Here is a 12,775-nt window from a genome sequence, read left to right on the forward strand (position 1 = left end):
GGGTGTGAATACTTTCTGAAGACACTGTATACAGTCTATTCACAAACCTATCTGCTGTCCCAATGCTCTGTCTGAACGTTAATACGCCTCGCTTTCGATAAGGTTTTGGAAACATTTGGAACTTAATTTTCTTAGTTATGTAATACTAAAAATTCACTTACTGTGCTCAGATTTAGCACAGCTGCACACTGTTCTGAATAACAACTACTTCCTCCCCAGTTGCGCTGCAATGGAAGAGTGAGCGTAAGGTGGAAGTGTTTTACGTCGCCTGCTGAAAGCAACTGAAAGTGGGGGAAAAAAGTATTTAGTCAGCCACCAATTGTGCAAGTTCTCCCACTTAAAAAGATGAAAGGCCTGTAATTTTCATCAGAGGTACACGTCAACTATGACAGACAAAATGAGAAAAAAAATCCAGAAAATCACATTGTAGGATTTTTAATGAATTTATTTGCAAATTATGGTGGAAAATAAGTATTTGGTCAATAACAAAAGTTTCTCAATACTTTGTTATATACCCGTTGTTGGCAACGACACAGGTCAAACGTTTTCTGTAAGTAAATGCAACTTGCACAATTGGTGGCTGACTAAATACTTTTTTTCCCCACTGTATCTTTTGTGTTAGAAAAATTAAGTTCCAAAGGTTTATTAACTCTTCTAAATGTTAAAACAGAGCGTCGGGATTTTAGTTCACATTGAGCCAGCTGTGATCCATATCATTGTAAATTAAAAACACAAGCGCTACATGCATTTATAGATAACCGCCTTGGAAGAGGGTGAAATTGCAGCTCCAGCTGTCAGCAAAGGGTGCAGGGTTCTGTTCCAGCCCAGCATTAAGACACCTGATTCAACTTACAGTGCATTCGGAAAGTATTCAGACCCCTTTGACTTTTTACACATTTTGTTACGTTACAGCCTTATTCTAAAATTTATTACATTGTTGTTTTCCCTCATCAATCTACGCACAATACCCCATAATCTCTGCGAATGTATAAAAAATAGAAAACTGAAATATCACATTTACATAAGTATTCAGACCCTTTACTCAGTACTTTGTTGAAGCGCCTTTGGCAGCGATTACAGTCTCAAGTCTTCTTGGGTATGACGCTACAAGCTTGGCACAGCCTATTCCCCCTCAGGAGACTGAAAAGATTTGGCATTGGTCCTCAGATCCTCAAAAAATTATACAGCTGCACCATCGAGAGCATCCTGACTGGTTGCATCACCGCCTGGTATGGCAACTGCTTGGCCTCCGAACGCAAGGCACTACAGAGGGTAGTGCGTACGGCCCAGTACATCACTGGGGCCAAGCTTCCTGCCATCCAGGACCTCTATACCAGGCGGTGTCAGAGGAAGGCCCTCAAAATTGTCAAAGACTCCAGCCACCCTAGTCATAGACTGTTCTCTCTGCTACCGCACGGCAAGCGGTACCGGAGTGCCAAGTCTAGGTCCAAAAGACTTCTCAACAGCTTCTACCCCCAAGCCATAAGACTCCTGAACAGCTAATCATGGCTACCCGGACTATTTGCACTGCCCCCCCACCCCCCACCCCATCTTTTTACGCTGCTGCTACTCTGTTAATTATTTATGCATAGTCACTTTAACTCTACCACATGTACATATTACCTCAACTAGCCGGTGCCCCCACACATTGACTCTGCATCGGTACCCCCCTGTATATATATAGCCTCCCTACTGTTATTTTATTTTACTTCTGCTCTTTTTTTCTCAACACTTTTTTGTTGTTTTATTTTACTTTTTTATTAAAAGTAAATGCACTGTTGGTTAAGGGCTGTAAGTAAGCATTTCACTGTAATGTCTGCACCTGTTGTATTCGGCGCATGTGGCCAATAAAATTTGATTTGATTTGTATTTGGGGAGTTTCTCCCATTCTTCTCTGCAGATCCTCTCAAGCTCTGTCAGGGTGGATGGGGAGCGTCGCTGCACAGCTATTTTCAGGTCTCTCCAGAGATGTTCGATAGGGTTCAAGTCCGGGCTCTGGCTGGGCCACGCAAGGACATTCAGAGACTTGTCCCAAAGCCACTCCTGGGTTGTATTGGCTGTGTGCTTAGGGTCGTTGTCCTGTTGGAAGGTGAATCTTCGCCCCAGTGTGAGGTCCTGAGTGCTCTGGAGCAGGTTGTCATCAAGGATCTCTCTGTACTTTGCTCCGTTCATCTTTCCCTCGATCCTGACTAGTCTCCCAGTCCCTGCCGCTGAAAAAACATCCACACAGCATGATGCTGCCACCACCATGCTTCACCGTAGGGTGGTGTCAGGTTTCCTCCAGACGTGACGCTTGGCATTCAGGCCAAAGAGTTTAACATTGGTTTCATTAGACCAGATAATCTTGTTTCTCATGGTCTGAGAGTCATTTAGGTGCCTTTTGGCAAACTCCAAGCGGACTGTCATGTGCCTTTTACTGAGAAGTGGCTTTTGTCTGGCCACTCTACCATAAAAGCCTGATTGGTGGAGTGCTGCAGAGATGGTTGTTCTTCTGGAAGGTTCTCCCATCTCCACAGAGGAACTCTGGAGCTCTGTCAAAATGACCATCGGGTTCTTGGTCACCTCCCTGACCAAGGCCCTTCTCCCCCGATTGCTCAGTTTGGCCGGGCGGCCAGCTCTAGGAAGAGTCTTGGTGGTTCCAAACTTCTTCCAATTAAGAATGATGGAGGCCACTGTGTTCTTGGGGACCTTCAATGCTGCAGACATTTTTTGGTATCCTTCCCCGGATCTGTGCCTCAACACAATCCTATCTCGGAGCTCTACGGACAGTTCCTTCGACCTCATGGCTTGGTTTTTGCTCTGACATGCACTGTCAACTGGGGGACCTTATATAAACGCGTGTGTGCCTTTCCAAATCATGTCCAATCAATTGAATTTACCACAGGTGGACTCCAATCAAGTTGTAGAAACATCTCAAGGATGATCAATGGAAACAGGATGCAGCTGAGCTCAATTTCGAGTCTCATAGCAAAGGGTCTGAATACTTATGTAAATAAGGTATTTCAGTTTTTTTATTTTTCATACATTTGCTAAAATTTCTAAACCTGTTTTCACGTTGTCATTATTGGGTATTGTGTGTAGATTGAGGGAGAAAAAAGTTATTTCATCCATTTTAGAATAAGGCCGTAACGTAACAAAATGTGGAAAAAGGGAAGAATACTTTCTGAATGCGCTGTACCTCCAACTCTGGTATGGCTTCCTCTCTTTTATACCTGGAAATCATACATGTGACATTTCTACCTGGAAATCATACATGTGACATGTCTACCTCAATCTGTAATGAAGGAATAAAAAGGGGGGAGACTGCTCTAAAAAGTGAATGCATCCACACTTTGGTTTTGGTAGAAAACCTTTACTTTACTCAGCATAGCGTGGGTCAGAAGTTACGCATCACACTATTACAACAGTGGGACTGTTTTGGAATTACGGTTGCTGAGTTCACATTCATTAATATCCCACAAGGCCTAGTGCCTCTGACTCAGCAACTCAAAGAAGTAACACTTGCATTTCCCTTGACCAGCAAGTCAAAATATTTAGTATGACGTCTCATAAAGGCCTCACATTCATTACAAATATGTATACATCTGAATGAAATGGAGGAAGATGTATACATCTGAATGAAATGGAGGAAGATGTGTACATCTGAATGAAATGGAGGAAGATGTATACAACTGAATGAAATGGAGGAAGATGTACTGTGTACAACTGAATGAAATGGAGGAAGATGTACACAACTGAATGAAATGGAGGAAGATGTATACAACTGAATGAAATGGAGGAAGATGTGTACAACTGAATGAAATGGAGGAAGATGTGTACATCTGAATGAAATGGAGGAAGATGTGTACATCTGAATGAAATGGAGGAAGATGTGTACATCTGAATGAAATGGAGGAAGATGTGTACATCTGAATGAAATGGAGGAAGATGTATACAACTGAATGAAATGGAGGAAGCAATCAAATGTCAATCAACTTTCCACCTATGATTTTGCCTCTAACACACTAACTGGAAACCAGAAGATGGCATATAATGGATGTTTAATTTACTGGTGTTGTTTATGTTGGTGTATTCTGTAGTCTGACCACTGCTGAGTTTATTTCCAGTAATAGAAGTAGTTCACAGTTAGAGTTGACAAGGCTGTGTATGTAGTGTTAGAAAATGTGTTTAATAACAACACTGTGGTCAGAGCAGCACTGGGCTGATTAACACCTCAGCAGCTGTAGATTCTTCAGTTGAGGAGGCCTTTTCTCAGTAAGAGTAGGGGAGACTGGGGAACAAAGTAACACTTTTAGGCTTTTGCTTATTATGAAAATGTTATTTAAGTTAAATGTTACAATTGACCCAGTAGGCAAATGTTACACAGGTCAATAATAAAAAATAAAAAAAAAGGAGAGGCGGCAAGTATATTTACTTTAGGGCCTCAAATCACTTTTTATGTCAATAAAACTAAAAGTATCAATGGATTTAAACAAAACCTCTTGGGCATGTAGAGACACTAACCAAGCATTAGCACCTTGAATAAGAGCTTTAAGTGGTTTCTAATTGGAGTTATTTAGTGGTTACAACTGACCCTGTGTTACTATGTTCCCCAGGCTACCCTACCTTCATGTATAATATTTAAAGTGACTGCTTTGCTAAAGTAAAACATTTTTAACTTCAACTACCATAACAGTTTTAAAGAGCTGAAGCAGGTTACACAATTTTACTTCATGTAAAATTACCTTTCTATTTGGGATTTAAAGGTGTGGACATTTATTTGCTAATTATTTACATAAAGTGTTGCCTTGAATGTTGGCTTGTGGGACGTATGATATACTATGAATCAATGTCTTATTTCATGAAAATACAGAAATCCTTTGTTTCAGGGAAACATATGTGTTTACTCATGAGTGTGGGGAGGAGTGCCCCTTTCTGTCCAATGAGGTCATTTCTGGACAATACATCACCCTCTTCTGGTCTTGGAGGCAGGAAGGACATCACCCTCTTCTGGTCTTCACCCCACAAGGGCAAGGACAGTGATGAACTGTGAGCACTGTAGGCAGCTCCTGGTTGGGTACTGTGGTAGTATAAATACACATATCAGAGGGTTGGGTACTGTGGTAGTATAAATACACATATCAGAGGGTTGGGTACTGTGGTAGTATAAATACACATATCAGAGGGTTGGGTACTGTGGTAGTATAAATACACATATCAGAGGGTTGGGTACTGTGGTAGTATAAATACACATATCAGAGGGTTGGGTACTGTGGTAGTATAAATACACATATCAGAGGGTTGGTTACTGTGGTAGTATAAATACACATATCAGAGGGTTGGGTACTGTGGTAGTATAAATACACATATCAGAGGGTTGGGTACTGTGGTAGTATAAATACACATATCAGAGGGTTGGGTACTGTGGTAGTATAAATACACATATCAGAGGGTTGGGTACTGTGGTAGTATATATACACATATCAGAGGGTTGGGTACTGTGGTAGTATAAATACACATATCAGAGGGTTGGGTACTGTGGTAGTATATATACACATATCAGAGGGTTGGGTACTGTGGTAGTATAAATACACATATCAGAGGGTTGGGTACTGTGGTAGTATATATACACATATCAGAGGGTTGGGTACTGTGGTAGTATAAATACACATATCAGAGGGTTGGGTACTGTGGTAGTATAAATACACATATCAGAGGGTTGGGTACTGTGGTAGTATAAATACACATATCAGAGGGTTGGGTACTGTGGTAGTATAAATACACATCAGAGGGTTGGGTACTGTGGTAGTATAAATACACATATCAGAGGGTTGGGTACTGTGGTAGTATAAATACACATATCAGAGGGTTGGGTACTGTGGTAGTATAAATACACATATCAGAGGGTTGGGTACTGTGGTAGTATATATATACACATATCAGAGGGTTGGGTACTGTGGTAGTATAAATACACATATCAGAGGGTTGGGTACTGTGGTAGTATAAATACACATATCAGAGGGTTGGGTACTGTGGTCGTATAAATACACATATCAGAGGGTTGGGTACTGTGGTAGTATAAATACACATATCAGAGGGTTGGGTACTGTGGTAGTATAAATACACATATCAGAGGGTTGGGTACTGTGGTAGTATAAATACACATATCAGAGGGTTGGGTACTGTGGTAGTATAAATACACATATCAGAGGGTTGGGTACTGTGGTAGTATAAATACACATTTCTGTTGTATAATAATGAATATAAGTAAAAATTCTAACCAACAGTTAAAGGTTAATTTACATTTACATTTTAGTCATTTAGCGGACGCTCTTATCCAGAGCGACTTACAGTTAGTGCATACATAATTTTTTAGTTTTAGTTAGCCCTATTGACTTACTATGGACTTACCCATTCACCGAACCTTCCTCCTTCTAGCCAGGACAATTTTAATAGAGACGAAACAAGATGTACACAAAGCAAACGTTTTACTTCATAATTATCAGCTAGCTATATATGAATCGTAAAATAGTGTAGCTAACCAGATAGTATAACAGGCAAAAATGACCTAAAACCAACGTTATCCAAGGTATATATCAATTCTTGCTGGGTAGCTAGCTAACGATTCTTCGTGGCTATCTGGCTAGCTAACAGTAGCTAGTAGCTAGCCAGTTAGCCCTAATGACTTACTATGGGCTTGCTGTTTATGGGTATTGTAGGCAGGTAACCGTGCCAAAATGAACACAGCATGTATTTATTAACTTATCAAGATAAAATATTGTAGTCAGGCAACATATGAGATGTGAATAGACAACATTTTAATTCCGAAGTTGGAGAAGTATTTTCTCTCGCTTCAGCTCTCGCCACCATTGATTTCAAGAAAATGTGCGTAATAGTTTGTGGTTGCGTCATATTTAAATAATATTTATTTGCATACTTTCCGTTGAAGCCTCGACACATGCTTCAAAATATGTACAAACTGAGTATGCATTCGAGAAGTGCCCTCCATGCTCCGTTTCACATTAATTTTAATTTGGACTCGTACTCCGACCCTACCGTGCTCCAATTTGCGTGCTCGGAGCACGGTAGTATGCATTTCGAGAAACACCCCCAGTGACTGTTGGAAAGCAGACTGAACCAGGTTTTCCTCTAGGATTTTGCCTGTGCTTATCTCTATTCCGTTTTCTTTTTATCCTAAAAAACGTCCTAGTCCTTGCCGATGACAAGCATACCCATAACATGATGCAGCCACCACCATGCTTGAAAATATGAAGAGTGGTACTCAGTGATGTGTTGTGTTGGATTTGCCCCAAACATAACGCTTTGTATTCAGGACATAAAGTTAATTTCTTTGACAAATTTTTTCAGTTTTACTTTAGTGCCTTATTGCTAATGGGATGCATGTTTTGGAATATTTTATTCTGTACAGGTTGATCCATCCTCAGTTCTCCTATCACAGCCATTACATTCTAACTGTTTTAATGTCACCATTGGCCTCATGGTAAAATCCCTGAGCGGTTTCCTTCCTCTCACGTAACGGAGTTAAGAAGGACGCCTCTATCTTTTGTAGTGACTGACTCTATCTTTTGTAGTGACTGAGTGTATTGATACACCATCCAAAGTGTAATTAATAACTTCACTATGATTTTTTATTTTTACCCATCTACCAATAGGTGCCCTTCTTTGTGAGGCATTGGAAAACCTCCCAGGTCTTTGTGGTTGAATCTGTGTTTGAAATTCACTGCTCGACTGATGGACCTTACAGATAATTGTATGTGTGGGGTACAGAAATTAGGTAGTCATTCAAAAATCATGTTAAACACAATTATTGCACACAGTGAGTCCCTGCAGCTTATTATTTGACTTGTTAAGCACATTTCTACTCCAGAACTTATTTAGGCTTGCCATGAATACTTATTGACTCAAGACATTTCAGCTTTTCATTTTTTTATGAATTTATGAACATTTCTAAAATCATAATTCCACTTTGACATTATGGGTTATTGTGTGTGACACAAACACATACATTTAATCAATTTTAAATTCAGGCTGTAACAACACATTTGGAAAAAGTCGAGGGGTGTGAATACTTTCTGAAGACACTGTATACAGTCTATTCAAAATGTTGGTCCCATATTCCATGAGCTGAAATAAAAGTTGTGGTCCCCTGTAGCTCAGCTGGTAGAGCACGGCGCTTGTAACGCCAAGGTAGTGGGTTCGATCCCCGGGACCACCCATACACAAAAAAATAATAATTATGCACGCATGACTGTAAGTCGCTTTGGATAAAAGCGTCTGCTAAATGGCATATTATTATTATTATTATAAAACTGAGGCAGTATGAGAACATATTCAAGTAAGTAACTTCATTTAAAAAAAAGTGCTATTAGCTAACTAAATAGTTAGCCTACACAGTGGCCTACTTTAGGTAACTCAAATGAGCTGCCATAGCTAGCTAACGTTAGCTAACTTGACTTGTATATAGCTAGCTAAGTGAATTAAATATAATCAGCTAACTTCCTATCAGCTAGCTATCTTTTGATGTATTTATCATTGAAAATTAAAAAACACAAGCGCTACATGCATTTATAGATAACCGCCTTGGAAGAGGGTGAAATTGCAGCTCCAGTTGTCAGTAAAGGGAGAGTGTAGGCTACTGGATAGGGCAGGTCATTTAGTGGGAGGACATTATGAAAATAATCTCCAGCTCCAGTCCCTAGGTGAATTATGAGGACAGAGAGATATTAGCAACTAATTTTGAGTATAATGCAGCTCGTTTTCTTTTGTGATGAAAATGTGTCGGCTAGATATTTCTGACTGAACAAGTTTATGAGGCTGCTTTGAACCACAGCTCAAAACTAGAGGAAAGACGGTTGTTTAACGTGAGAGGCTCAGCCATGTTAGGACTTCACGCCCGGCATGTGTCACAACGCTGACCAGGAAACAAACCACAACTTGGCTGCTACAGAGCTTTTCATCCCTGGTCTGCCACGCCCATAGAGTGTATACAGTAAAGCCACACCCACTAGAGTGTATATGCCATGTCCATAGACCACGCCCACTAGAGTCAATGATCACACCTCTTCCTTTTCAACTGAGGCGTGTGAGAAGCGTGTGTCTATTTAAGCTGTGAGCTGCTGCTGAGACACATCCTTCTGTTGATCAGCCGTGTGCAACTCCTGCTCCTTAGCTGTGGTGTTAATAGATACTAATACCACAAAGAAAATACCACATACAGGGTTCAATGATTTTTTTTAACAAGGTGGTGCTACTGAGTACAGCGGGATGGAGGACATTTCCTGCAATCTAAAGCAAAGAAATACTCTATTAGGGTGTGGTGCCTTAAATGATAACAAATTAAGTTTAAAAAATCACAGTGGAGCAGCCAGTCCACAAGGTGGCGCAGCGCAACTCTTACATTCTTTGAGGAGAACCCTGACATAGAAAGATAATACCCGACAAGTCATGGCTTGTGTTCGGTTGTCCGGGTCTCAGAGATTCTTCAGGAACTTATCTCTGATCCTACTGAGTGGATCCGTCTCTCTGCTCCTGTGGGCCGCTCTCAGACGCCCGACGGGCTCTGACAGGAGTCCTCTCCCCGCTCTGGACCTCCTGCCCCTGGGCTACGCTGCCGACCTGCCGGCCTGCTCAGCCATCATCCAGGGAGACCTGGAGGGTCTGGAGAGGGAGCAGCTCAGCCTCCTGCTGAAGACCAAGAAGAAGCAGCAGCCGTTGTCAGAGGCGTTCTACCACAATGTGACTCAGGACTGTCAGAGGTACGTTACAGAAAGAGGGTTTATCACCCTTCCTCTCAGCCAGGAGGAGAAGGAGTTCCCCATCGCCTACTCCATGGTCGTCCACGAGAGGATCGAGATGTTTGAGCGGCTCCTGCGTGCCGTGTACACTCCTCAGAACGTGTACTGCGTCCACATCGACCAGAAGTCATCTGAGGACTTCAGGACGGCAGTGAGGGCTATCGTGTCTTGTCTGCCTAATGTGTTTGTGGCCAGTAAGTTAGAGAGTGTGGTCTACGCCTCCTGGTCCAGAGTGCAGGCTGATCTGAACTGTATGGAGGATCTCCTGAAGTCACCTGTCCAGTGGAGGTACCTGATCAACACCTGTGGATCAGACTTCCCCATTAAGACCAACGCTGAGATGGTTCAGGCCCTCAAGCTGCAGAACGGGAGAAACAGCATGGAGTCAGAGACCACCAACGACTATAAAAACAGCAGATGGCAGTTCCACCACAAAATCACCAGCAACATGGTGGTCAAGACGAACGTAAGAAAGAGCCCTCCTCCAATCAGCACCCCCATGTTCTCTGGCAACGCCTACTTCCTGGTCTCCAGGGCCTTTGTCCGTCACGTGATGGAGTCTCAGGAGGTCCGGGCGCTGTTGGAGTGGGAGAAGGACACCTACAGTCCCGATGAACACCTGTGGGCCACCCTGCAGCGCATGCCCTCTGTGCCAGGATCTAACCCTTCCCACATCAAGTACCATGAATCAGACATGAACGCCATTGCTCGCATCGTGAAGTGGCATTACCTGGAAGGAGATGTGAGGAAAGGAGCCCCATATCCACCCTGCTCGGGTGTCTCCAGGAGGTCCATTTGTGTCTACGGGGCTGGAGATCTCCGGTGGCTCCTACAGCATCACCACCTCATCGCTAACAAGTTTGACCCTGAGGTGGATGACGTGGCTATCAGGTGCCTGGAGTCGTACCTGCGCTTTAAAGCTACATACCGTGTATCACGAAGGACAGCGGAATCTGAGAGTCTCTTACAAAAACGATGAAATGTTAAAAGTCGTAAGTACGTTCATGTGTATTTATTTAAATATGTTTTGAAATGTTGTATATTTCTGATGGTACTGTAAAGAGGGTTGTACACCTTCCTAATATTGAGTTGCACCCCCTTTTGCCCTCAGAACAGCCTCAATTCCTCGAGTCATGGTCTGTACAAGGTGTCGAAAGCATGTTGACTCCAATGCTTCCCACAGTTGTGTCAAGTTGGGTGGATGTCCTTTTGGTGGTGGACCATTCTTGATACCCACGGTAAACTGTTGAGAATGAAAAACCCAGCAGCGTTGCAGTTCTTGCCACACACTTACCCCGTCTGCAGATGAAGAGGTCCCAATGAATGTCCTAAAAGAATAAGGGAACATCCTTGTGATTCTGGTGGTTATATGGGTACCTATGTTAGCAAATGTTGTATACAAAAAAACACAGAAGATGTATAAACCCATTACCCTGCTTTTGGAGGTCTGCTGGGTGCAGGGTTCTGTTCCAGCCCAGCATTAAGACACCTGATTCAACTTACAGTGCATTCGGAAAGTATTCAGACCCCTTTGACTTTTTACACATTTTGTCACGTTACAGCCTTATTCTAAAATGGATTACATTGTTGTTTTCCCTCATCAATCTACGCACAATACCCCATAATCTCTGCGAATGTATAAAAAATAGAAAACTGAAATATCACATTTACATAAGTATTCAGACCCTTTACTCAGTACTTTGTTGAAGCGCCTTTGGCAGCGATTACAGCCTCAAGTCTTCTTGGGTATGACGCTACAAGCTTGGCACAGCCTATTCCCCCTCAGGAGACTGAAAATATTTGGCATTGGTCCTCAGATCCTCAAAAAATTATACAGCTGCACCATCGAGAGCATCCTGACTGGTTGCATCACCACCTGCTTGGCCTCCGAACGCAAGGCACTACAGAAGGTAGTGCGTACGGCCCAGTACATCACTGGGGCCAAGCTTCCTGCCATCCAGGACCTCTATACCAGGCGGTGTCAGAGGAAGGCCCTCAAAATTGTCAAAGACTCCAGCCACCCTAGTCATAGACTGTTCTCTCTGCTACCGCACGGCAAGCGGTACCGGAGTGCCAAGTCTAGGTCCAAAAGACTTCTCAACAGCTTCTACCCCCAAGCCATAAGACTCCTGAACAGCTAAGCATGGCTACCCTGACTATTTGCACTGCCCACCCACCCCCCACCCCATCTTTTTACGCTGCTGCTACTCTGTTAATTATTTATGCATAGTCACTTTAACTCTACCACATGTACATATTACCTCAACTAGCCGGTGCCCCCACACATTGACTCTGCATCGGTACCCCCCTGTATATATATAGCCTCCCTACTGTTATTTTATTTTACTTCTGCTCTTTTTTTCTCAACACTTTTTTGTTGTTTTATTTTACTTTTTTATTAAAAGTAAATGCACTGTTGGTTAAGGGCTGTAAGTAAGCATTTCACTGTAATGTCTGCACCTGTTGTATTCGGCGCATGTGGCCAATAAAATTTGATTTGATTTGTATTTGGGGAGTTTCTCCCATTCTTCTCTGCAGATCCTCTCAAGCTCTGTCAGGGTGGATGGGGAGCGTCGCTGCACAGCTATTTTCAGGTCTCTCCAGAGATGTTCGATAGGGTTCAAGTCCGGGCTCTGGCTGGGCCACGCAAGGACATTCAGAGACTTGTCCCAAAGCCACTCCTGGGTTGTATTGGCTGTGTGCTTAGGGTCGTTGTCCTGTTGGAAGGTGAATCTTCGCCCCAGTGTGAGGTCCTGAGTGCTCTGGAGCAGGTTGTCATCAAGGATCTCTCTGTACTTTGCTCCGTTCATCTTTCCCTCGATCCTGACTAGTCTCCCAGTCCCTGCCGCTGAAAAAACATCCACACAGCATGATGCTGCCACCACCATGCTTCACCGTAGGGTGGTGTCAGGTTTCCTCCAGACGTGACGCTTGGCATTCAGGCCAAAGAGTTTAACATTGGTTTCATTAGACCAGATAAT

The 12,775-nt window shown here is 42.8% G+C and overlaps 1 protein-coding gene across 1 annotated transcript; it reads left to right on the forward strand.

Moving 5' to 3' along the window:
- Nucleotides 1–9,444: 9,444 nt before the first annotated feature.
- Nucleotides 9,445–10,773, forward strand: LOC311125170 (beta-1,3-galactosyl-O-glycosyl-glycoprotein beta-1,6-N-acetylglucosaminyltransferase 3-like; the record flags this gene model as incomplete). The annotated part of the gene is made up of 1 exon (XM_084199225.1): nucleotides 9,445–10,773. One exon carries the CDS (start codon nucleotides 9,445–9,447, stop codon nucleotides 10,771–10,773), a length of 1,329 nt encoding a protein of 442 aa, XP_084055351.1.
- Between the last annotated feature and the right edge of the window lie 2,002 nt (nucleotides 10,774–12,775).

This window comes from Coregonus lavaretus (assembly GCF_964263955.1).
Source record: "Coregonus lavaretus genome assembly, contig: HAP1_SCAFFOLD_1434, whole genome shotgun sequence".
In the NCBI taxonomy this organism is placed as follows: Eukaryota; Metazoa; Chordata; class Actinopteri; order Salmoniformes; family Salmonidae; genus Coregonus; species Coregonus lavaretus.